Raw genomic sequence first — 25,116 nt, forward strand, 5'->3', positions numbered from 1 at the left:
TTTTGCATTAGGAACCCTGAAAGAAATTTATTTTCTTTTTGCTCTTTTAAGAGCGGACGGCAGAGGCTAGCCGAGAACGGATAGAAAATGTAAACCGGAGATTTTGCATTGGGAACTCTAGAAAATATTCTATTTCCTTTTTCTCTCCTACAAGCCTTAAACAGACGGAGAGACCGATTCTCGCCGAGACGGGGGCAGAAGAAAATTTTGGGGCACACTGAAATTTTCACAATTTATTAGTAGGTATAGATTTGTTGTCATATTGAATTTTTGAACGCATATATAAAATATTAAATATAGACAAAACAAAAATTAATTACATAATTTATCTGTAATTTACGAAACGAATCTTTTAGATCTAGTTAATCTATAATTAAATAATAATTATCAAATATAAATAGAAGTGTTACAGTTATCAAAGCCAAAAAAAAAAAACCAAAGCCAAAGCAAATCCTCCTTGGATCGGTTCCTGCCCAGCTAGCTGGCCGGTTTGAATGTTTGATATGGTCGTCAACGGGTGGGTCATCTTTTGGCCTTTAGCATGCAGCCGCCCCAATAAAGATGAGAGAACAGACACGCAAAGGCCAAACTTTTCTACAAGCATGCACGAAGAATCAAAGCAAAAGAGAATCAGAGTATCCTCATCATCATCATTAAAAAACGACTCCATTGGTACGCACGACAAATGGAAGCAGCCAAAAAGCACAGAAGCTTCTTCGCGATTAAAAAAAATAATCGTATCGTATGTACTGTACGTAGTCAAAAAGGACTTCATTTTATATACGCAGATACGCTACAAGCCAAATTATCAATTGTTTTCAAACTAAAGAAGTACCCCTATCTTTTTTTTTTTTAAAAAAAATCGTTTTGAAGTTGTATAGTTGATTTGTCATGGTAAATAGTGCAGTTGGATCAGTAGTAATCGTTTTCTATGCAATGCTTGTTTGAAAGAAGGTACCGATACTGGTGTCATATGGTTGGATTATACTGTTTGTTCTAAATAGTATCCGATTCTAAAATAGCACAAGTCAAACGATTTGAAGTTCAACTAATTTATACATAATAAGTATCTTTATAAATTTGTCATGGAATACTATGTTTTTATAGTATACTTATTAGGAGTCATACATGTAAACAATATTTTCTAAACATAGTTGAACTTGATAATTTGACCTTGACCGTACATAGGATCACATTAGCAAAGGCTAGTTATTAACTAGGACTAAACATTAGCTTGAATTAGTTGGGTAGAGTAGCTAGTTGATTAATAACTAGTTGAAGGCTTGACTATAAAATTAATTGGAATATCACCATTCATGGACCACTTCTAAAAGTCTGGTTTTCAAGAATAATTCTTCTAGAAGCCTTTTAGATCGATGATGTATGCAGCTGTGAGATTTGAACTACACATCCGCCCCAAACAAAGTTATTAAATAAAAGGACCTGTTAGGATTTGTAGGAATCTTTTGGTTCTAGCTAGTGCCTAGGGATTGTAGATCATGGATTATGGATAAGAATGTGTAGGTTTAGATCCCTTGATTATAGTTTGAGATTATAAGAGCTACTCCAGACACCAATCTGCTGGATACTTTAGTATGTGCTTGGTTCGGGGGATCACAAGATGTAGGATGGAATGTCCTCCTTTTTTCTGGTATTTGGTTTCGCTCCATGCACGACAGTCGCCCCTCCCGCTCCTAGTATGGCTTTATGCACCAGATAATGATAGGTCGGTGACTACATGGTCTGGACTATCCTCACGCCCTTTGGCATGATGGTGGAGCATTTTCTACGAGAGGACTACCCCAGTGAGGACCACAAGCACTTATTCGTTGGTTTAGACACCGAGTGGTATACGGTGATCGACCGAAGTAAGACGACCCTCATGTAGATATGAGTCAGCAACCTATGCTTTATTTTCTAGCCGCGTCGATAGCATCCCCGATGACCTCAAGCACTTCCTTAGCATGAGGGCCACATATTCGTCGGTGTTACAGTCGCCAATGACTTTGATTGGCTGTGGGAGGACCACCAAATCAAGCTTTCCAAGATGGTGGAGCTTCAGGCCATGGTGCCATTTGTGATAAAAAAGGGCAATGGTAGAAGGTGCCAAACCTCGCGACCTCCATGCAAGATGTGATGGTCGTGGCCGTGAAAAACAAATATATCAATGTACATACACTAGTATCTTTGTTTTTGTTAGCCACACCCATCTCTCATGTGTGAGGGTCGCAAGGTTTGGCACCTTCTGCCACTCACCTGTTTTTATCATGAACGACACCATGGCCTAACGTTCCATTGTCTTAGAAAGCTTGATTTGCTGGTTCTCCCACAATCAACTGAAGTCATTGACGACTGTGACATCGATGAAGACATGGTCCTCATGCGCAAGGAAGTGCTTGAGATCTTTAGGAAGTTCTCGGCGTGGCGGATCTAGAATAGAAGGCACCAATCACCGATTATGCATGAGGGCCGTCTTATTTTGCCCGACCACCGAGTACTATTTGAGGTTTAAACAACGAGGTGGTTCCTGTGGTCTTAGCGGGGGTGGATCTCTTGTAGAAAGAGCTAACCGTTGTTCCTAGGGACGTGACCATAGTCCGAACCATGTAATCTCTGACCATGATCATTGCCTCATGCGTGGAGCCAAAATGGGAGTGAGAGGGGCAATCATCATGCATGGAGCCAAAACAGGTGGGAGAGCGGGAGCGGGAATGGGAGTAGGACAAACTAGCCTTCGAGCGGCTGTTGGATGATGAACTAGCAAAATTCAGAGCAAGTTGAAAAACTAGCCTGCTAGGTTGGCTTATGTTATTTTTAGTACAATCTTCTCTAGAAAATTCAAATGAGCTCTAAAAATTCTAAAACTTGGCACACACCTTTCTAGCCTATTTAGAAACTATCCCCAAGATATCAAATCAGAAAGATCAAGATCCTTCTCTAAAAAAGGTTTAGACAAGATTCCTCAAATGATGATTTCTAGGTGTTCTTGGGAAATCAGTTAAAACCTGATTGAGATAAGTTCCAAGGTGTCATAGCACCTAAAGATCAACCACGAACAACCCAAAACCTTCAGCTCAAAGATCGAGCTTATAACATAGCCAAACTGGTAGATCAAAAATCACCCAAAACTAACCACAAAAATCACAAAAAAGAAAAATCAGAGAAGGAAAAGGATAAACATTCATGAAATATTCTATACAAGACCATGTCTAGCCTCTTTCATTCATCCTCCCACTAGAGATGGAAAACTAAGCAAGAGGTGCTTATCTCTCTCTACTTCTAATCTCCCTCGGAAGAAACACTTGGCTAGCCTAAGGAAATAACTTTGGGGTGGAAGAGATTCCTGTCCTAGGCAACCACTATACCATATGGCTATTATAAAATTCCAAGAGTGCCCCTAGGTTTAGTCTTGAACCACTTAGCCACAAGGGCGAAATGGTCAAAACTGATTTCCATACATCGGACAACTATGAGCCCTTTCTAAAGTCACTTTGCCTCGACACACGCTCTCTAATGATGCCACATGCGTCCAAGATCCTCAGATTTTGAGGCCCAAACCGAGCAAACCTACCATCCTTGGTTTTGAGGCCTAAACCACCAAATCTACTTGGAGTCGCATAGCCGACATGCCTTCTCCATGGTGTCAATGCTTGTCCCATTCATTCTCGGCCGACCAATCACCAAGTGCTTGTGCACCCGCTTTGACTTGATTAGATCGTTTTCTTGACTTTGGTCAACACCATCTCCATCACCATCTTTGCATGTATACTTGCTTATCGACGTGTCCAAGTGCTAGGTGTCCACGATCCATCCTTTAGCCCTCGATCCAAGCCTTCTCGTCTGCCCTGCACTGCTCCTGGCACATCATGCACGAAAGAACTCCTCGCTTGACCTTCTCCATTGTTGTCAACCATTCACGCTCAACACCTCCACGTCATGAAGTCAAGACACATATTGCACATACAACTCACTCACGCCATGGTTAGTCTGACACACACTTAACTAAGGCTTCGATCATCTCATTGACAACCACTCTCACTCGCAGATGGGTACATATCAACTATGTGTATGTGTTCATACACATAAGTGGCAATTATAAGCAATGAGACAACTATTGCAATGGCAATTAGCCAATTATATCCACCACATCTCCCTCTGCTCTTGTTCTTGTATCGTGTCTGAACTGAAGGAAGGAACACAAATTTTGTTCAGTTCCCAAAATTTTTTAGATTTCGACACTGTAGCATTTTCGTTTTTATTTGACAAACATTGTCCAATCATGGAGTAACTAGGCTTAAAAGATTCGTCTCGCGATTTACAGACAAATTGTACAATTAGTTTTTATTTTCATGTATATTTAATGCATCATGCATGTGTCGCAAGATTCGAAGTGACGGAGAATCTTGAAAATTTTTGGAAACTAAACAAGGCCTAAGGACTGTAACATGAAAGTGAAAGTTTGCCTTGTTCCTGAATATAATCTGGGATCAGCCAGCACAGTCCCACTCAACCTTGAGTGTGCACAGCAGGCTTCCGTGACTTGTTCCTGAACATGAAAGTGAAAGCTTGCCTTGTTTGACTTTTGGGTCGTCACATTCACGGATTCACCTCCTGTCGGTCGCTCTGCAGTCTGCAACTCGATTTCCCATGTTTTGAACATTCGCTGACACTGATTTTTTTCGTCCGTATCCTTTAATTTTCAGAGAGAAGCTGCAATTGTTAATCCGATATATCATCACTAATAATAGTTTGGAATTTGAAGGGGAAAATGATATGGCTATGCATGCGTAGTGCGCAAGACATGACAGCAGCACTGGGGCCTGATTTGAAAAGGTAAACTGAATAATCCTATTCCACTGGCGATTCAAACAAAGCAAAATCCTCCTTCCTACCCAGCTAGCTGCATTTGGTTTGATATGGTCGTCAACGGGTCGGTCATCGTTTTCTTTTGGCCTTTAGCAGCCGCCTGCCGCCCCAATAAAGAACAGACACAGGCAAAGGCCAAATTTTTCTACACGCATGAAGAATCAAAGCAAAAGAGAATCGGAGTATCAGGCATCATGACTTAAAAAATGACTCCATCGGTACGCTGGACAAATGGAAGCCAAAAAGCATAGAAGCTTCTTCGCGGTACCAAACTTCGTTTTGTAATAATCTTTTAATTGCTATATGTTACGATACTATCCGGAGTTTCTAGAACCACAAGGCTTGTCAGTGAACCTTGGGCCTTTTTAGTTCTCTGTGGTGAAAAGTTTTCAGATATTATAGTACTTTTATTTGTATTTGATAATTATTTTCCAACTATAGATCAACTAAATTCAAAAGATTTGTAAACTTTGTAATTAATTATTTTTTTATCTTTATTTAATACTTCATATATGTGCCACAAGATTCAATATGATGGAGAATCTTGAAAAGTTTTTGAATTTCTAAATAAGGCCTTGAAATTTCTGTTTGTTAAGAGGATTTCTACTTGTCAGAGAGCCTTACTTGAGTTTATCAGCCGAATTTGTCAGCCACTCAGCAGTGTTTTCTCTCACAAATCAACCAATAGTACTTTCTATCATGACTTATCAGCCAAACGAACAAGACGTGATTTTCAGACTTCAGATTTGACTTCAAATATTTCTCTAATATATATATTTATGAGTTCAAATATTAATTTGTCACCGTGCCACATTTTCTTGTAATCAAATCAAAGTACTTCACAAAATCATTTGGTCATATGTTTGTGAGGGAGATTATTTGGCAAACACAACTAAAGTGTCAATTACTATTTTCAAACAGAGCAGTATCCGCCTTCATAGTAGTCCGCACACCAATCATGGCCCACTTCTAGCTCGATTTTCAAGAATCTTCTCGAAGCCTTTTAGGCTATTCACGATGAAGGTTTCATGACTTAATTTTGAACACATATATATTTAAAATAGTGTAGAAGAGTTTTATGGGAATGAAACTTTCTCTACTCTCATATATCTCCGGCTCCGTTGACTACTCCGTCCTCGACCTCACCATGAACGACGCCGATCCAACTGCCCACGATCTGTGGGTGGCCATTGAGGGGATCTTGTGCACCAACCGGGAGCCACGCGCCATCTTTCTCCTCAATGAATTCCACTCCATGGTGCAAGGGGACAGCACCATCTCGGCGTACTACCAGCGGCTGAAGACTAAGGCCGCCGCTCTTCGCGATGTAGGCCATCCCGTGGAGGACTCGTAGCTCGTCCTCGCCCTTTTGCGTGGCCTCAATCCTCACTTCTCCAACACCATCGACGATATCGCCAACTCCATTATCCTTCCTGCATTCACCAGAGCCCATGAAATACTGGCACTCAAGGAGCTCCGTCTCGCGAACGATGAAAAGACGGTTGCCAGCACCACCCTCCTCACCATCGCCGGGTCTGGCTGCACTTGCCCGGGTGGGTGCCGTGCTCTCGCTGCCACAACCACCTCTGGAGGTGCACACGACCCACACATAGACTTGCCTAATATATCTAAGGCCAGTCTCAGTGGAGAGTTTCATGGCGTTGTTTTCAACACTGCCATGTCATGTGAAATGAAATGAAATTTGGATGAAACACCCACTCTCAATGGACAGTTTCATTTCATAGTTTCATAGGCATTTAATTCCAAGACTCGTAGAGAGTTGGTAATCGTGCCAAGAGAGTTTCATCTAGATGAAACTCATTTCTTCTCTCTCTTCTTAAATACACTGCCATGTCATCAAAAAAGCCTATGTGGCAACCTATTTAACGCAAATGAAACACACATGAAACTCCCATTGAGACTGACCTAATAGATAATACCCTGTTTGACTTAATCACCTTAATTAATGCATTTCTTCGCGGTAAAACACTAAAACAGAGCCCGAGGTTTTTGCTCCATATGCTTTTGGGTTGCTCACATTGCATGTAAAAGTGTTGACTTGTCTCCACAAGAACAAATTAGTAGCTGTGAACGACACGACTGAACTAGTATGCATTTAAAAGTAAACCATACTCAAATCGTTTAGATTTGTTTTCCTTCTTTTTTTACATCCATCCACAGCAGTGCAATTACTAAAGCAAAACAATTGTCATGAACATGATAACTGATTATTATTTTTTAATTAAGTAGCTACAGGTCACGTTGAAAAAAAGGTAGCTTCACAGAGTGCTCTTCTCTATGTCAATTTTGGGTGCTTAGCTTTCTACAAAATAACAGACTCTAACAACTAGTAGCACAAAACTAAATCATATTAATAGCAGCACCTTCCTCAGCTGGTTGCCATGTTTGTTGCATGGCAAAAGAGACAAGGAAATCTAGCAGCAATTGTCTCTTCCCCTGCCCAGAAGCAATCATTCTAGAAGTCAATTCCTCTCCCATCCCCTGTTCGGACAAAGGTGATGCTCTGGTACAGAGGAAGCAAGGAAAATGCAGAAACTTGTTTGAGCACAAGCAGGATGAAAACAGTGAGCAGTAATCGATGCATTTCTTCATTGCAAAACACAAAAACAGAGCCCAAGGTTGATGCTCCGTAGCTTTTGGGTTGCTCACTTGATATATAAATCTGCTGACTTGTCGACCAAAATTTCTCACATCACATAGACATAGACTCAAGTAAAAAAACAGTTTTAACTGCTCGCACGTGATACTTGCAGAATCGAACTGCACAGTAATCTTTTCCTAAACACACAAAAAAATAGCTTTAGAGCTTGCTTTTCTCAATGCAGACTTCGGGTACTCAGCCAAAATTCAGCTGCAAAATAACAGAGACTCTAACAACTAGTAATACACAACTGAAGCATTTAATAGCAGCAGAATTTTTTCAACAAAACACTTCGAAGCATTTCCATAGCACTTTAGGAGTTCAGAGTTATCCCTGTACATGTACCTTGCATCATTAGGAACGGCCTGACACTCTATTTTGACCACTTCCACAATCAAATGAATCAATATAGAGACGTCTGGTGTACCTGAAACCAGAGTTCAAATTAACCTTGCACATGCATCTGCTGTGAGTTTCATGTTTGTCGGGTGGTGCTTGGACCCTTTTTGTGTGTTAGAAAAAAAAAGGAGGCACAATGAAACTGGAGAATTACCTTTTTGTTTGCTGCAATCAGTTGATGCTGTTGGTATGCAGGCTTGAGAAGTAACAACAATGGCGTTTGGAAATATAGAATAATACCTCAAAACTCTCGGTGCAAGTACATCCTACAACCATAAGTAAGAATGCGCACATATGTACAAGCCCAAAGCAAACAGTATCACAACAAAACTTGAAGCGCTTGTAGACCAAGAATATCTTACTCGTTCCTAATCCACAGATGATGGATGTGGGAGATGAGGTGCCAGTCCTTCCCCTTCCTTCTCTCGCAGCGCCTCTCCAGATCAGGGCAGCAATAGATCTCCAGTGTCTGCAGAGCAGTGAGGCCTTTAATCCACTCTGGCAAGGACTTGATGCCCGGGCAGTGAGAGATCGTAAGCTGTTCAAGTGAGGTGAGGCAGCGCATGGATTCAGGAACTGAAGTCACGCCAGGCAAGTCCCATATCAGGAATTTCCTTAGACAGTGGATGAGTGGAGTTCACCCAGCGATTCGGGCAGTTGGCCAAGTGCCTGGCAGCCTGTTATTTCGAGCTCCTGGAGGGAGGTGAGGCGCCCCAATGATTGGGGAAGGCACGTCACACGTCAGGCTCCGCAAACATAAAATCTTGAATACGCGTAGAGAACGAAGTTCCCCAACACAATCAGGTATTTGGCCAAGTGCATCGCAGTATCCTATTTCGAGCTTCTGGAGAGAGGTGAGGTACCCCAAAGATTGTGGAAGGCTATTCAGCCTGGGTAATTCCTTGATGCGGAGCATTTGTAGAGAGCCGAGTTCTCCGAGACATTCTGGCAGCTGGTGAACATCACGACTACTTCCCAATATTTGCAGATTTGTGAGAGACGGAGAGCAGAGGTCCCCCACCCACCCACTCTGAATAATACGCAGTTCTTTGAGGGCCCTGAGCGGCTGCACTGATGGTGCAGGCCTCAAACTGCCGCACTCACTAATGACCATACTTTCCAGATAACGAAGCTCCCCCAGCCACTCGGGAAGCATACAGAGAGCAGAGCATGATGAAATCTTCAGGGTTCGGAGGGATACGAGGCTACGCATGCTCTCTGGCAGCTCGTTTAGGCCATCGCAGCTCTTGATTTCCAATGACTCCAGTGCTGTCAAGTGCTGCAGCAGCTCCCATTGACATCCAGATCCACACGATCCTGCTTTTTTTTTTTTATGGTCAACGGGGGGGAAACGTTCCCCACCTATCCTGCTTTTGCTGGTGGTGGCATATATAGTTCAAGCTCCTTTAGGCGGCTGAAACTAAAAGAAGACAATCCTGCACTACTTGAAGGCAATGAGGATCCTTGGCCTAGGCCTGGCAGTCCCAGCAGCTGCACGTTGCTCCTAGCCAAACGCAGGCGCTTCAGCGACCAAGGAAAGTATGGCATCACCATCAGTTTGGGACAATCAAATATTCTTAGAACTGATAGATGATCACCAATCTGCAGTTGCCCCTCTTCCACGTCAGCCAAGCTTCCCTCTGTTACCATCCAAACTACACCCAAATTTGGCATTCCATACATATATATCACAGACAGTGAAGGAAATGGACCTCCGCTTATGCTTTTAAGAGCAGCCATTTCTTCGAGCACAAGCGTTTCCAAACAAGGCAACTCTGTTAGCCCCTCCAAACGCTCTAATTTTGGGAAATCTGATAGTATCAACCTGCTCAATAGTCGGAAACGAAACATCCACTTTGTGGATTCCTGACCTGAATAATGGACAATTTTGAGGTTTTTAATTCCAGGCGGTGGTTCCAACCCGTCTAGCTGATTTTCAGAGTTCACCCCCACATCCCTTGCACAATCTAGTCTCAGGTTCTGTAAGTTTGTCTTCTGCTTCAACCATTCCTTGTGTTCAACATCTGGGTCTGTGCCATGTGCAATGCCACAAATAGTTAGTTCCCCACTAATCTTATTAATGTTTTCAAGATCTGATATTTGTGCATAATTTTCATTATCCTCTCCCATAACAAATAGTCCCAACGTTTCAAGTCGAGTAAGCTGTGCAATCCCTTTTGGAATGGCTCGTAACTTTTCACATTCTTTCAGGTTCAGAACAACAAGCTTCTTCAAGTTCCCTATGCCTGCAGGCAACTCAGCCAACCTAGAACAGTACTGAAGGTCCAAACACTCCAGATTTTCCAGTGTGGTGATACTTGATGGTAGCATCTCAATTATGGTATGACCTAGCCTCAATACCCTTAGCCTTCTATTTCTGCTGATAGAGCTTGGTAAAGTTGCAACTTTCAGACAACTAGAAAGGTCTATGCTAGAAATCATGGCACAGTTGCCAATAGAATCTGGCAAACCTGTTAGACTCCGACTGTATGAAAAGTTGACCACTCTCAACTTCTGCAGCTTACCAATGGATTCAGGTAACTTGACAAGGTCACTTGATGTTACATGAAGAGCTTGCAGACTCCAAATTTCTGAAATAACCTCAGGAAGTGTTTCATGTTTCAATTCTGAAATGTTAAGGTACCTTAGATTTTTGGTCTGTAGTACGGCTCTTAGATTTTTGGTCTGTAGTATGGCTGTCAGTGCAGATGTATGCATATCTTCCACAGTGAAACTGCGTAAGTGTTTTGCATTCTTCAATGCCTTTCCAAATATGAAACTATCATTTTTAGCAATATACATAGCACGTGCCTTTTGAAATGTATTTTTGGGTGGAATATGTCTTGTCTGTTCCATCATAGAAAAATACCTGCAAGTCTTTGTGAAATTGGTTGCCTTCTCTGGCACAGCAAGTGAAATCTCATCACCCAAAATGAATCGGGCAAGATCATGCACCAAATCATGCATCTTACACCTTACTCTTCCATCCCATGTTTCCTTCACATCTTGTATGAAATACATTTGCACAAGATGATTAAAGTAGTCATCACCAATATATTCCAAGTAGTTAACACTGCTTTCTGGGATCATATCATGAGCAATCAATTGGTCTTTATCAATCAAGTGACCTTTGGGAAAAATTGAACATATTGTGAAACACTGCCTTAGATGAGATGGCAAGTTAAAATAGCTCAACCGCAAGCAAGCAGATACTTGACGTTCTTTATCATCGACATCTAATAAATTATTATCTTTTATGGCACGCCATTGTTCTACTCGTTTCTTGTCACGGAGAACGCCTGCAAGAACTTTAATTGGTAGCGGCAACCCACCACACTTGTTCACAATCTCTTTCCCAACTTCTTGAAATTCAGAGTCCAAATCTTTCACAGCATTGCCGAAGCTTTGCTGAAACACTTGCCAGCTGTAATCCTTAGATAACAATGGCAAGTCAATTACTGCTGTCGACTCGACTGTTGTAGCAACATTTCTACTACGAGTAGTGAGTAGAATCCTGCTTCCTGACGAGCCATTCTTCAAATATACCATTAACTGTTGCCATTTATTACAGTCTTCAACCCAAACATCATCCAATACAAGCAGAAACCTCCTGTTGGCCAACCTGTCTGATATTCTATTGACGATATTCATCAAGGGAAGTCCTTCGGATCTCTCATCAGAAATAGCTTCAAATAGCTTCTTGAGAATTTTTCCAAGTTGAAATTTCTCCTGTGACACATGAACCCATAGTTTAGCTGTAAAATTATTATTCTCCATAGTTTCAAGTTTTTTGAAAACCAACTGAGCCAGGGTAGTTTTCCCGGAGCCACCAAGTCCAACTATTGAAACTACCTTGATTCTCTGTTGGTCATCATCCTTTAGCAGCTCAGATATTATATCATCCGTCTCTTGATCTCTTCCAATTACTGCTGCCTCATCCACAATGGGCAATGTTTCCTTGTTCACAACTGTATTGTTCATATAGCTTCTAGTATCACGGCCAACAACTGTATTCAAAACAGCTATTTGCTTAGCAATGTCATCAAAGGTCTTCTTGATTTTCTTTATCTTTTTGGCAGCCTTGCATTGAAATACAAGTGATTTTGGTTTTGTGCACAGGTATCTGGACACAAAACCACCATCACCATCAGCTTCTTGTTTTTCAGCCTTCAGTTGGAACTCATCCACAACATCATCAACCTCATAAACAGCTTCTTTCAACTTTTTCAGAAATGGAGCATCCCCTATAGATCTGTCTTCTGCTGCTTCCAGCCGGCTAGTGATCTCCTGAGCTAGATCTTGGAGTTCCCGGAGGTCCTCTTTCACACCCACTATAGAGCTATACTCTTTGGTGACCAGTGGAGCTAACTTGTTGCACACAAGCTTCAACGTTCCAGATACTGCTGCAGACACTGCAGCAGCTTCCATACCAACCACGTTTCTGTGAGCACCTTCTTTCGCCCAGATTTCCTATAACTCATTTTTTTTTAAAAAAAAAATAAGCAGGCATTTTGTGTGAAGCAAAAGAGTCATACAACGCAAGCACTTTCTTGTGCAATTATCTGTTTTCCATATATATCTGACCTGCGCAAACAAATGTAGCCGACACTTGTAGCCTCTTGATTGTTGAATGCTGATGAAGTGCTTCTTAATTAATTTGCAGCCAGAGCTTTAGAGCCTTCTTATCCCTGCCGTCACAAGGAGCCAAAAGGGGAAGATATCAATTGGATTGTCACGAACACTTGGTGGTAGCAGTAAAGAAAGGGAGAGCCTAGCGAGTTGAAGAAACATAAACTAGCCCAGCCTTGCATCAGTAAAGAAAGGGAGAGCCTAGCGAGGTGAAAAAGTTAACAAGGGTGCGAACACATGGTTTTTACGTAACCATTGTGGAGTACCCTTGTTGTGTGATGAGCGATTGTCAACATGCCAACATTTTGGTGGGTTGTTGGTTCGGTGGTTCTACTGATATCCTGGCACAGGGTTATGTGTCGAAACGGTGTCTCTTGGCTTCGTGATGTGCAGGTGTGGAGTCTGGATGTGGTGGCAGCGGTCGGGTGAAGGTCAAGTAGGGCGTGCCGTACTGACGGACCGGTTGGGGTGAAGGGCGGACGTGAGGCTTGGACCGACGGACCAGACGACCGGATGGCCAGCTGCGGTGGCTGACACTTGGGACATCGACAAGCGCAAGTGTACACGGCGGGGGACGCGTACGGGCTACGCTACTCGCGGCGGGTTTCGCGGGTTTGGGCCTCAAAACCCGGGTGGAGGTCCCGATGCGGACGGATGGCACGTGGCGGCATCGGTGAGATCGCTTCGGAGCGAGGCTACCGATGAGGAGGCGCGGTGGCCGTCGGATTTAGGTCATGTCGAGTTGGACTAGAATGCCCCTGGGGCTAGCTAGTTCGCTCAAAAATATCTAGAGACATTTGGGGAATATGTAATATGCCTGATAAATAAACCGAGGGAGTCCCCCATCTCCCTCAACTCTTTCTCCACCTACCGCTCTCTCCCCCCGTAGCTCCCCCCTCTCCTTTCTGGTTCTTGAGTAGAGGGTCATGAACTAAAAATTTGTGTTGTTTGTGCTGAGATTTTTGAGTTGGGAATGGTGGCCCGAATCCTCCATTTGTCCTCCGGGATTCATTACTTTTGCGTGTGATTTTCGTTCTTCACTTCTACTGTGTTTTTCGTTTATTTTGGGAAAGTTTCGCGTTCCTTCCTGAGATCTGCAATTCACGGAGGTTGAGTTGGGTTCGAGCCATGATTCTCTAGGGATAGCTCACCAACATCATGAAGATCACCTGTGCTAGATCTTAGACCAAGTTGTTTTGATTTGGTGGAGTTCCTTTAGTTTTCGCTCCAGGCTAGTTGCTGTTCGTAGCTTTTGGTTCTGTTCTGTTCTTCGTTCGTCGGATCCGCTGGCTGTAGTCTGGGTTTATTTTGGGCGCCTGCTCTCTGGTTACGATTTGTGGAGCACCAGGATTGAATCTAAGCCACCGGTCTTGACAAAGGTCTCCACTAGTGAGTACAAGATTTTAATTGGTAGCTCACCCCCTTCCTGTTCATGCGCTTGATTTTTGGTCGGCAACTCTCGGATGCAGTTCAGCATGTGTTATGTGATTTTTGTCATGTCTCCTGCAGACGCGCCCCTTTGGTCTTGAATCAGAGCAGACCCTGACCAAGCTGCTTCCTTGTCTGCTTTGTTTGCAGTACGTGTGCATACCCTGTCTGCATTCTTGTTTTTGCTAGTTGATTTTCTGTTTGTGCAGCTTCATCTCTGATTATTGTCTTCCATGTATTCGAGCATCTTTAGTATTTAAAGCAGACCAGGAGCACTCCTTGTTCTTTGTGCTCATCCAGCTAGTAGCAGTGCTCATCGTGAGCCATTTTGTTTGTGTTCGCACAACTTCAAGAGGTGGAGGAGCAGACCACGTGAATTTTATTTCTTGTGTATTTTTTTTGTGTATCTTTTTCAGGCATCAGTATGTGAGTTTATTTGCTTTTCTTGTGTGTGATTTGAGCAGAGGCAACTTCTCTTTCGTGGGCACCTAGCTGTGCAGAGCTGAGAGCTCCAGTTTATTTTTTATGGTCAATTTTCTAGGGGATTTTCAGGTTATTTTCTCCTGGCTCTGATTTTCTGTTTTATGTGTAGTTTAGTCGTTTGGGCTCCGATTTAAGTTCCGTTTGTTGCGTTAGTTTTCTCTTGCTGCAAGAAATTTATCTAAGTGCTCTTGTCACCGGTTGGCTTGAGTAAATTGGTTTTGGATCGTGTTTATGCTTGGCGGTGAGTTTGGGACAGCGGCCAAAAATATTTCCAGAGAAAAATTTAAGGCTCCCATTCACCCCCCCCTCTGGTCGCCGTTTTCGGTCCTTCAATTGGTATCAGAGCCGGTTAAGGATCATTCCACCTTAATCGGTCCGTGATCCACGAAGGCGACATGGAGCGTGGTTCCGGAAAACCACCGTTTTTCGATGGGACAAATTATCCTTATTGGAAGATCCGCATGTCTGCACATCTTCAGGGGATTGATTGGCTAGTTTGGGAAATTTGCGAGGATGCTACTTTCGTTGTACTTGAACCCCGTGCTCGAACCACGCAAGATCAAAAAGATCGGCACAACGCAAATAGCAGAGCAAGATCTGTTCTTTTCTCGAGTCTTTCGCTTCCTGAGTTTGAGCGTGTCTCTGATTGTGCTACTGCTCGAGAGATCTGGGTGAGGCTTCAGAGCTATCACGAGGGTACAGCCCATGTCAAAACCAGACTCTATGAGACGTACAAAAGAGAGTATGAGAACTTCACTCAGCTTGATGGCGAGTCCATCGATGCCATGTTTTCTCGTTTTCAGACGATCATTAACAAGATGCGAGCAAACAAGGCACAACTACCTTATGACGATCATGAGAGGGCTCTCAAGCTTCTATATGCCCTAGATCGGAAGGTATGGGATGTGAAGGTGTCCGCCATCATCGAGTCTTCGAACTACGACACCATCACTGTGGACGAGCTGTTCAGCAAGCTCAAGTCCACCGAGATTGACTACCAGACTCAAGCCAAGCTCAAGAATCCCTCTGCACCGACTATGGCTTTAGTCTCAGGTAACAGTTCAAGTTCTTCAGCTAACCCTTCACAGATGTCGTTTGCCTTGTCTTCTTTGGTGTCTGTTTCAGAGGAGCAGTTGGAGACCCTTGGGGATGACGAGCTGGCGTTGATCATCAGCCGGTTCTCGCGGTTCCACAACAACCGCTTGAACCGCCGCCGGGGCGGTGATCAAAAGGTGGGCTGCTACAACTGTGGAGATCTCGACCACTTCGTCGCCCACTGCCCCAAGAAGAACAAGCACTCCTCCGACAAGTACGACTCCGGCAAGCGCAAGGACAAGCGCGACTACACCTCCAAGAAGTACAAGTCAAAGAAGGGCTTCGACAAGGAGGCGCTCAAGAAGATGTACCGCAAGAAAGCCAAGGCGCAAGAGCGTGCCTTCCTTGCTTCCCTCAGCGACCTCGACAACGACTCCGGCGATGACCGCTCCACTTCTCCCTCGAGTGACGATGAGTCCGAGAGGAAGATGGAGGAGAAGCTGACTGGTCTTTGCTTCGTCGCCGACTCCACTCACGGAGGCTTCTGCACCATGGCGATTGATGAAGAGGTGAAAGCCAGCAAGGATGAGGTCTCCTTCGACGACGACACCTCCGAGGTACCTCCTTCTGTCGATGACCTTGTCGCTGAGCTTGACAGCATGAATATCACCTTGATTAGTCAAGATAAATTGCTTAAGCGTGCTGCCCGTGAGAGGAAAGAGTTTAAGGACAAGCTAGAGTTGGCGCTTAAGGAGCTTGAGGTTGCTAAGGAGTGTGCTGTGGTTGTGTCAGATGAAGTAGAGTGCGATGAGTGTGCTGTTCATATGTCTAACTTCTCTGAATTGCAATCTAAGTATGCTACTTTGCTTGATGAGTATGGTGAGCTGAAGGCTAGGCCTGTCTTGTTGGGTGCGTGCAAGTCCTGCTCGGGCTTGCAATCTGAGCTGGCAGAGAAGAATGCCAAGATCTCTAGTCTTGAGAAGGCCAGTTCAGATAGCACTATTGCTAAGTGTGCACGTTGTGAGAGTTTGGTGCTAGAGCTTGAGTCTTGCAGGCATGATAAGATGAGATCCGAGGAAGACAACACATACCTTCGGTCCATCTTGAGCTGGGTGTCTAGCAGTGAGCCACAGTTGGGCATGATGATGAGCCAGTTCAGGCGGGGAACTTGCACATCGGGTGTAGGCTTTGCTATAGGTGGGAAGGGTGAAAATCTTTATGGCAAGGTTGGTGAGTTTAGTGGTTTGAGCCCAAGTGAGAAACCATCCACTACTCCCAAGTTGATCAAATTCACTCCACCTGAGCCTTCCAAACCCACTGTCAAAGATGGAGTGTTTGAAGAACCTCCAAAATCCCCACCTCAGAAACAAGTGTGGATTCCAAAACCTAACCATCTCAGGAACCCACTTGACACTCTACCAAACATCTCTGAGGATCCCCTTCCTAAAGCCAAAAAGCCACCAAGAGTGAACCATACCCACAAGAGAGTGAACCAACAACCACCCAAGAGAGAGGTAAGGTATCACTGTGAGTATTGCCATAGGGATGGTCACCTTGTTGAGTTTTGCTTTAGGAGGAAGAGAGATGAGCGGCGAGAGTACGAGTTGAACAACCGGAACATGTACCGCCCACCCCATGGCGTACATGTGCCGCCTGTTCAGAGGCGCAGTGCTAGGCCTAGAGGTGCAATGCCTCAAGGTGCTAGGCCTCAGCTTGCGACACCACGTGGTGGTCGTGCCCGATGTGGTTCAGGTCATGATCAATATGACTTTGAACCTCGTGGCGGTGGCTTTGCTTCTCAGTCCCACAGCTCTAGCGGACCACGTTTTCCCTTTCGTGGTGATCGCTTTCCTCAAATGGGACATGTCATGCTTGGTGTTTTTCCTAACACTTTTCCAGGGCAAATGACCCAACACTGGTATCCTTCACAGTTTACTAACCCCAGTGTTGCGCCATTTGCTCACCCCATGTCTTTCTATTGATGCAGATCAGAGGCCTGGAGAACACATGGCTTGTTGATTCTGGTTGTTCGCGCCACATGACCGGAAGTTCAAAATGGTTCTCCAGCCTCGACCCCGTGCAATGTAAGGAGTACATCACATTCGGGGACAATAGCAAAGGTAAGGTGCTTTCTCGTGGGACCATTCGGGTCAATGAGAGTTTTGTCTTGAAGGATGTTGCTTTGGTTTCGAATTTGCATTTCAATTTGCTTTCGGTTTCGCAACTCCTTCAGGATGGTTTTGAGGTGCGCTTTAAGACTGGCTTGTCTCGTGTTCTTGATTCTCAGGGAAATCTTGTTTGTCAGATTGTTCCTTTTGGCCGTGTCTTTCGAGCTGATTTTTCTCACGCTTTTGGCTCTTCTCGTTGTCTTGTGGCGGGATCCTCCTCTGATCTTTGGAAGTGGCATAGGAGACTTGGTCATTTGAGCTTTGACTTACTAGCTAGATTGAGCTCACTTGACTTAATCCGAGGATTGCCCAAGTTGAAATTTGAGAAGGATTTGGTTTGTCACCCTTGTCGTCATGGGAAGATGGTTGCCGCTTCTCACCCTCCGGTGACTCAGGTCATGACCAAGGGACCCGGTGAGCTACTTCATATGGACACAGTTGGTCCGGCTCGGGTTCGGTCAGAGGGAGGGAAGTGGTATGTTCTAGTGATTGTGGATGACTTTTCTCGCTACTCTTGGGTGTTTTTCATGGAGGGTAAGGATGAGGCTTTTTCTCATGTTCAAGATTTGATTCTTCGGTTACAGACTGAGTTGCCTAAGAATGCCATGAGAGCTATACGCAGTGACAATGGCACAGAATTCAAAAACACTCAGTTTGATACCTTCTGTGCTTCTTTGGGTCTCGAGCACCAGTTTTCCTCTCCTTATGTTCCCCAGCAAAATGGTGTTGTTGAGCGCAAAAATCGGACCCTTGTTGAGATGGCCAGGACGATGCTCGATGAGCATAGGACTCCTAGGAGATATTGGGCCGAGGCGATCAACACTGCTTGTCATGTTTCCAATCGCATCTTTCTTCGAGCCTTCTTGAAAAAGACTTCTTATGAGTTGCGATTTGGTAGACTACCCAAGGTAAGTCACTTCAGGGTGTTTGGCTGCAAGTGTTTCATCTTGAAGCAAGGTAATTTGGACAAATTTGAGTCTAGGTCCTCCGACGGTATTTTTCTTGGTTATGCTTCTCATTCTCATGCATATCGTGTACTTAACCTTGAAACTAACCGAGTCGTGGAGACCTGTGAGGTCACATTCGATGAGACTATGCCTTGTTCTTCTCCTGTCTTTGAATGTGCAGGTGATCAGGAGACTGGTGAGAGCATCTTTGTTGAGGACGATGAAGAAGATGTTGATTGGGGTGATCCCGAGCCGACACCACTGGCTGCCCCTCTCGCGTCTTCGACGACTACTTCGGCTGACGGCCCCGATCCTTCTTCTTCCACTACTTGGGGTCCGATCGAGCAGCCTCCTCAGCCTACACCGGCTGTTCCTGAGGAGGCCCTAGCTGTAGTTGAGGGGGAGGCGACTTCTTCAAGGGAAGCACCTCGACACATTCAGCGTCGCCATCCACCTCAAACCATGATTGGTGGAATTGACCAGCGAGTCACGCGGTCCAGGTCATATCACATCTCACACTTCACTCATTCTACTTTTGTTGCTTCTTTTGAGCCTCGAGATGTTGGACACGCACTATCTAATTCCGATTGGGTTAATGCTATGCATGAGGAGCTAGAAAATTTTGAGAGAAACAAGGTTTGGGTTTTAGTACCACTTCCACCAGATTGCCATCCCATAGGTACCAAGTGGGTTTTCAAAAACAAACAGAGTGAAGATGGGGTGGTAGTGAGGAACAAGGCTAGGTTGGTAGCTCAGGGTTTTTGTCAAAAAGAGGGGATAGACTATGAGGAAACCTTTGCCCCTGTTGCCCGTCTAGAAGCCATTAGGATCCTTTTAGCTTTTGCAGCTTCAAAAGGGTTCAAGCTGTATCAGATGGATGTGAAGAGTGCTTTCTTGAATGGGTATATAGAGGAAGAGGTTTATGTGAGACAACCCCCTGGCTTTGAAAATCCTAAGTTTCCTAACCATGTTTTTAAACTCCACAAAGCCTTGTATGGTCTAAAACAAGCCCCGAGAGCCTGGTATGAGCGTTTGAAAGCCTTCTTGCTTGCAAAGGATTTTAAAATGGGTTCTGTTGATAAAACTTTGTTTCTCCTCAAGCAAGGCACTGATACTCTTTTGGTTCAGATATACGTGGATGATATCATTTTCGGTGGCTCTTCTCATGCACTTGTTGGCAAGTTTGCAGAAACTATGAGCAGGGAATTTGAGATGAGCATGATGGGCGAGTTAACGTTCTTTCTTGGTTTGCAAATCAAGCAAACTAGAGAAGGGACGTTTGTGCACCAAGGCAAGTACACCAAGGACGTACTCAAGAAATTCGATATGGGCGAGGCCAAGCCTCTCTCGACGCCCATGTCAACCACGACGGCCCTGGATGCAGACGAAGAAGGAGAAGCTGTGGACCAGAAGGAGTACCGAAGCATGATCGGGTCGCTGCTGTACCTGACGGGGACAAGACCGGACATCCAGTTCGCGGTCTGCTTGTGTGCGCGCTTTCAGTCTTCACCGCGCACATCTCATCGACAAGCCGTCAAGCGGATCTTGAGGTACCTTCGTTTCACACCTGAGCTTGGTCTTTGGTTTTCAGCTTCCTCCTCTCTTTCTCTTTGCGGCTATTCTGATGCGGATTATGCCGGCTGCCGTGTTGAGCGCAAGTCCACGTCGGGGACTTGCCAGTTTCTTGGGACTTCTCTTGTGTCTTGGTCCTCTCGCAAGCAATCCTCAGTTGCTCAATCCACCACAGAAGCCGAGTATGTTGCTGCTGCTGCTTGCTGCTCCCAGTTGCTTTGGATGATAGCCACTTTGAGAGACTTTGGGTTAGAGTTTAGGCGAGTGCCTCTGCTTTGTGATAGCACCAGTGCCATAAGCGTAGCTAAAAACCCAGTCCTCCACTCAAAAACCAAGCATATAGATGTCCGCTTTCACTTCCTGCGTGATCACTATGAGAAAGGAGATATTGACCTACACCATGTTGATACCCAAAATCAGCTTGCAGACATCTTTACCAAACCCCTTGACCAAGCCCAGTTTGCTCGCTTGCGAGGGGAGCTTGGAGTTTGTTTCCCTTTTTAGTGAGGGGAACTTTGGTTTTTGTATTCTAGTTTCTTTTTCTTTTAGTTTAGCTTTTATTTTATTTTTGTATCATATTGCATTGCATTTCATCTCATCATGTATATTAGAGTATTTTGAGCTTCATGATTATAGTTGTTAGATTGAGATTATGCTCTTTGTGATATGTCTTGTATGTACATGATGGTGCTTGTCGCTTAGGCTCCTTTTTATCACTTGATGCATGTTATGAGCTAAGCATGTTTTATAACTTGTGAACTTGACGTAAACTTGTTGAAACCTGAAAATTGTTCACCATTGTGATTGGCAACTAGCATGTGTAGGATGTGTTCAGATCACTTGAGCTATCATTTATATGCTAGGTTGCTATGTCTCATGCCTTGAGTTATACACTTGCTTGGACAACTTGTAAATTCTTGTGCTAAAAATTGAAGATCAAGCTAAGTGAAAAGAAAAGATCGAGATGGGTCTGTACTGTCCTACGTCAAGGTATCGAGACTGCTTCCAATTGCACTTATGGATGAACTTGAGCCTTGTAGTGGATGCCGAGATCATTGTCTTAAGCTTGCGATTGTCTTTGACATAGGCTTGGCATGGTCGATAAGTTGGTTTGATGGTACAGATAACCTCTCGCACTCACACATGTTTTTGACTAAACCTTGTGATATGCTGCAAACTCCGATAAAATGAAAATTTGATGAAAACACAAGTCTAAAGTTAGTCTTTGACATGATGTATGAACGCTGCTTGGGGTAGTTCACCTTGTATACACTTGTTAGCACTAGGTTGATTTCCTGCTTATACCTGCTATGTGCTACCTTCAGTGGTGAACTCCTTCTTACAATTGCTTAAAATTGATCAAAAATGCTGAAATGCCATATTTCGTTTCACTTGATCAGTTTGAGCATTTGCTAGCACTTGTACTTATTGCTCTACACACATGACAGCACCACCTAGAGCATCTTTTCAATCTGATTGCTATACTCCTGAAGCTTTTATATATGTGCATTTTTTTTTGCATTCACAGCATGTTTTGAGAGGGAGTTGCACTCCTTAGAAAAATCTTGATAAGTGCATGTGTCAACAAGGGGGAGAAAGTTACACACAAAAAGAGAGACATGCATTCATTTGAGAGAGATTGCATTTGCTCAGGGGGAGTTGCATTTGAGTTGCTTTTGCTAGATGTGTTGAGCCTTTGCCTCTTCTGGAGGGTCTAGTTGTTTTCTGGCTTTTCAAGTTTTGCTAGCGGTGTTGAGCCTGTTTGCCTCTTCTTGAGGGCTAGTTGTGTTTTACTTGGTTGTGTCGAGCCGTTGCCCATGTCTTTGGGGACCAAGTTGTTGGCTTTGCTTTACTCATTGTGAATGACACGTTTCGAGCTTACACTTGAGTTGGTTTTCTCTGGCTTTGTGTTGGTGTTGACAATGCACTCATCAAGGGGGAGATTGCGAACACATGGTTTTTACATAACCATTGTGGAGTACCCTTGTTGTGTGATGAGCGATTGTCAACATGCCAACATTTTGGTGGGTTGTTGGTTCGGTGGTTCTACTGATATCCTGGCACAGGGTTATGTGTCGAAACGGTGTCTCTTGGCTTCGTGATGTGCAGGTGTGGAGTCTGGATGTGGTGGCAGCGGTCGGGTGAAGGTCAAGTAGGGCGTGTCGTGCTGACGGACCGGTTGGGGTGAAGGGCGGACGTGAGGCTTGGACCGACGGACCAGACGACCGGATGGCCAGCTGCGGTGGCTGACACTTGGGACATCGACAAGCGCAAGTGTACACGGCGGGGGACGCGTACGGGCTACGCTACTCGCGGCGGGTTTCGCGGGTTTGGGCCTCAAAACCCGGGCGGAGGTCCCGATGCGGACGGATGGCACGTGGCGGCATCGGTGAGATCGCTTCGGAGCGAGGCTACCGATGAGGAGGCACGATGGCCGTCGGATTTAGGTCATGTCGAGTTGGACTAGAATGCCCCTGGGGCTAGCTAGTTCGCTCAAAAATATCTAGGGACATTTGGGGAATATGTAATATGCCTGATAAATAAACCGAGGGAGTCCCCCATCTCCCTCAACTCTTTCTCCACCTACCGCTCTCTCCCCCCTTAGCTCCCCCCTCTCCTTTCTGGTTCTTGAGTAGAGGGTCATGAACTAAAAATTTGTGTTGTTTGTGCTGAGATTTTTGAGTTGGGAATGGTGGCCCGAATCCTCCATTTGTCCTCCGGGATTCATTACTTTTGCGTGTGATTTTCGTTCTTCACTTCTACTGTGTTTTTCGTTTATTTTGGGAAAGTTTCGCGTTCCTTCCTGAGATCTGCAATTCACGGAGGTTGAGTTGGGTTCGAGCCATGATTCTCTAGGGATAGCTCACCAACATCATGAAGATCACCTGTGCTAGATCTTAGACCAAGTTGTTTTGATTTGGTGGAGTTCCTTTAGTTTTCGCTCCAGGCTAGTTGCTGTTCGTAGCTTTTGGTTCTGTTCTGTTCTTCATTCGTCGGGTCCGCTGGCTGTAGTCTGGGTTTATTTTGGGCGCCTGCTCTCTGGTTACGATTTGTGGAGCACCAGGATTGAATCTAAGCCACCGGTCTTGACAAAGGTCTCCACTAGTGAGTACAAGATTTTAATTGGTAGCTCACCCCCTTCCTGTTCATGCGCTTGATTTTTGGTCGGCAACTCTCGGATGCAGTTCAGCATGTGTTATGTGATTTTTGTCATGTCTCCTGCAGACGCGCCCCTTTGGTCTTGAATCAGAGCAGACCCTGACCAAGCTGCTTCCTTGTCTGCTTTGTTTGCAGTACGTGTGCATACCCTGTCTGCATTCTTGTTTTTGCTAGTTGATTTTCTGTTTGTGCAGCTTCATCTCTGATTATTGTCTTACATGTGTTCGAGCATCTTTAGTATTTAAAGCAGACCAGGAGCACTCCTTGTTCTTTGTGCTCATCCAGCTAGTAGCAGTGCTCATCGTGAGCCATTTTGTTTGTGTTCGCACAACTTCAAGAGGTGGAGGAGCAGACCACGTGAATTTTATTTCTTGTGTATTTTTTTTGTGTATCTTTTTCAGGCATCAGTGTATGTGAGTTTATTTGCTTTTCTTGTGTGTGATTTGAGCAGAGGCAACTTCTCTTTCGTGGGCACCTAGCTGTGCAGAGCTGAGAGCTCCAGTTTATTTTGTATGGTCAATTTTCTAGGGGATTTTCAGGTTATTTTCTCCTGGCTCTGATTTTCTGTTTTATGTGTAGTTTAGTCGTTTGGGCTCCGATTTAAGTTCCGTTTGTTGCGTTAGTTTTCTCTTGCTGCAAGAAATTTATCTAAGTGCTCTTGTCACCGGTTGGCTTGAGTAAATTGGTTTTGGATCGTGTTTGTGCTTGGCGGTGAGTTTGGGACAGCGGCCAAAAATATTTCCAGAGAAAAATTTAAGGCTCTCATTCACCCCCCCTCTGGTCGCCGTTTTCGGTCCTTCAAAGGGTAAAGATGAACATACTGTACATACCAATCAGAGTACCAAGTACAGCAGAATCAACGGCGTCTTTGTAGTACTATACCTCTGAAGAGTCTGAAATTACTGGTGTAAGCACTAAGCAGCAGGAGCGGAAGGCGCTGGAGTGCAAACTGGATGTCATAAATCAATCTTGGTTACAAGTAGAATATGATAGTGTAAAAATACCTGGATCTCAGACGAGATATGCTGCTGCTTTTGCCTCTGGCATCTCCAAAATACCAACCAAGGTGTGCGCGCAGGCAAATCGGAACTGGATCTGCTGCACAAGGAAACAAGGCGCAACTGCTTGAGCCTCTCTGCCTGCTGGCTGCTGCCGCTAGTCTTGTGACGCTTATTCCTTGTGAAGTTGCTAAGCAAGGGCAGGGCCAGGGCAGCAACTGTAGGTGTAGGTGGGTCGGTCAGATGTCCAGTCTCGAATAGCATCGATGAACCCGCCGCGGAGACGCGGAGTCAAAATACTGTTCGCCAGTCTCAAAAAGCCTGTGGCAGACAACTATGGACCTTAAAAGCTCTCCTACAATCCTTTGGTGACTCAACTGGTCTTAGGGTCAACTATGCAAAGTCTTTCATGGTGCCGATCAACACCAATCCTGAAAAGCTGCAGCACCTTGCAAGAACCTTCCAATGTGAAGTTGGTAGCCTCCCTTTCACCTACCTGGGATTGCCTCTAAGCCTCACTAAACCAAGAGTCATTGATTTTCCCCTCTAGTGAGTAAGTGTGAAAGAAGACTCGCTGCAACCTCAGTTTTCTTAAATCAAGCAGGTCACCAATTCAGTCCTGTCAGCATTGCCCTCATTCTGCATGAGTACTTTCCTTTTACAACAAACTGTCATTCAACAAATTGACAAATTTAGAAAGCTTTGTTTGTGGAGGGGGGCTGACTTTAATGCAAAGCAAAAACCAAAGGCAGCATGGACTAGTGTTTGCA

The 25,116-nt window shown here is 44.6% G+C and overlaps 1 protein-coding gene and 1 long non-coding RNA gene across 3 annotated transcripts; both read right to left on the reverse strand.

Moving 5' to 3' along the window:
- Positions 7,069 to 9,242, reverse strand: LOC110435711. Of its 2 annotated transcripts, XR_002453555.1 has the most exons (4): positions 8,290 to 9,242; positions 8,082 to 8,193; positions 7,537 to 7,955; positions 7,069 to 7,390 (listed from the first exon to the last, which is right to left on the reverse strand). It is a non-coding gene; the product is annotated as an uncharacterized LOC110435711 (long non-coding RNA). The 2 variants fall into 2 exon arrangements; XR_002453554.1 differs by lacking the exon at positions 7,069 to 7,390 and having other exon boundaries at positions 7,399 to 7,955.
- LOC110435641 (putative disease resistance protein RGA3) lies at positions 9,290 to 24,804 on the reverse strand. Its single transcript, XM_021461409.1, has 4 exons — positions 24,353 to 24,804; positions 24,231 to 24,285; positions 12,512 to 12,615; positions 9,290 to 12,397 (listed from the first exon to the last, which is right to left on the reverse strand). The coding sequence occupies exon 4, from the start codon at positions 12,353 to 12,355 to the stop codon at positions 9,290 to 9,292; it is 3,066 nt and encodes a 1,021-aa protein (XP_021317084.1). The 5' UTR covers positions 12,356 to 12,397; positions 12,512 to 12,615; positions 24,231 to 24,285; positions 24,353 to 24,804.

This window comes from Sorghum bicolor, chromosome 5, assembly GCF_000003195.3.
Source record: "Sorghum bicolor cultivar BTx623 chromosome 5, Sorghum_bicolor_NCBIv3, whole genome shotgun sequence".
Classification (NCBI taxonomy): domain Eukaryota; kingdom Viridiplantae; phylum Streptophyta; class Magnoliopsida; order Poales; family Poaceae; genus Sorghum; species Sorghum bicolor.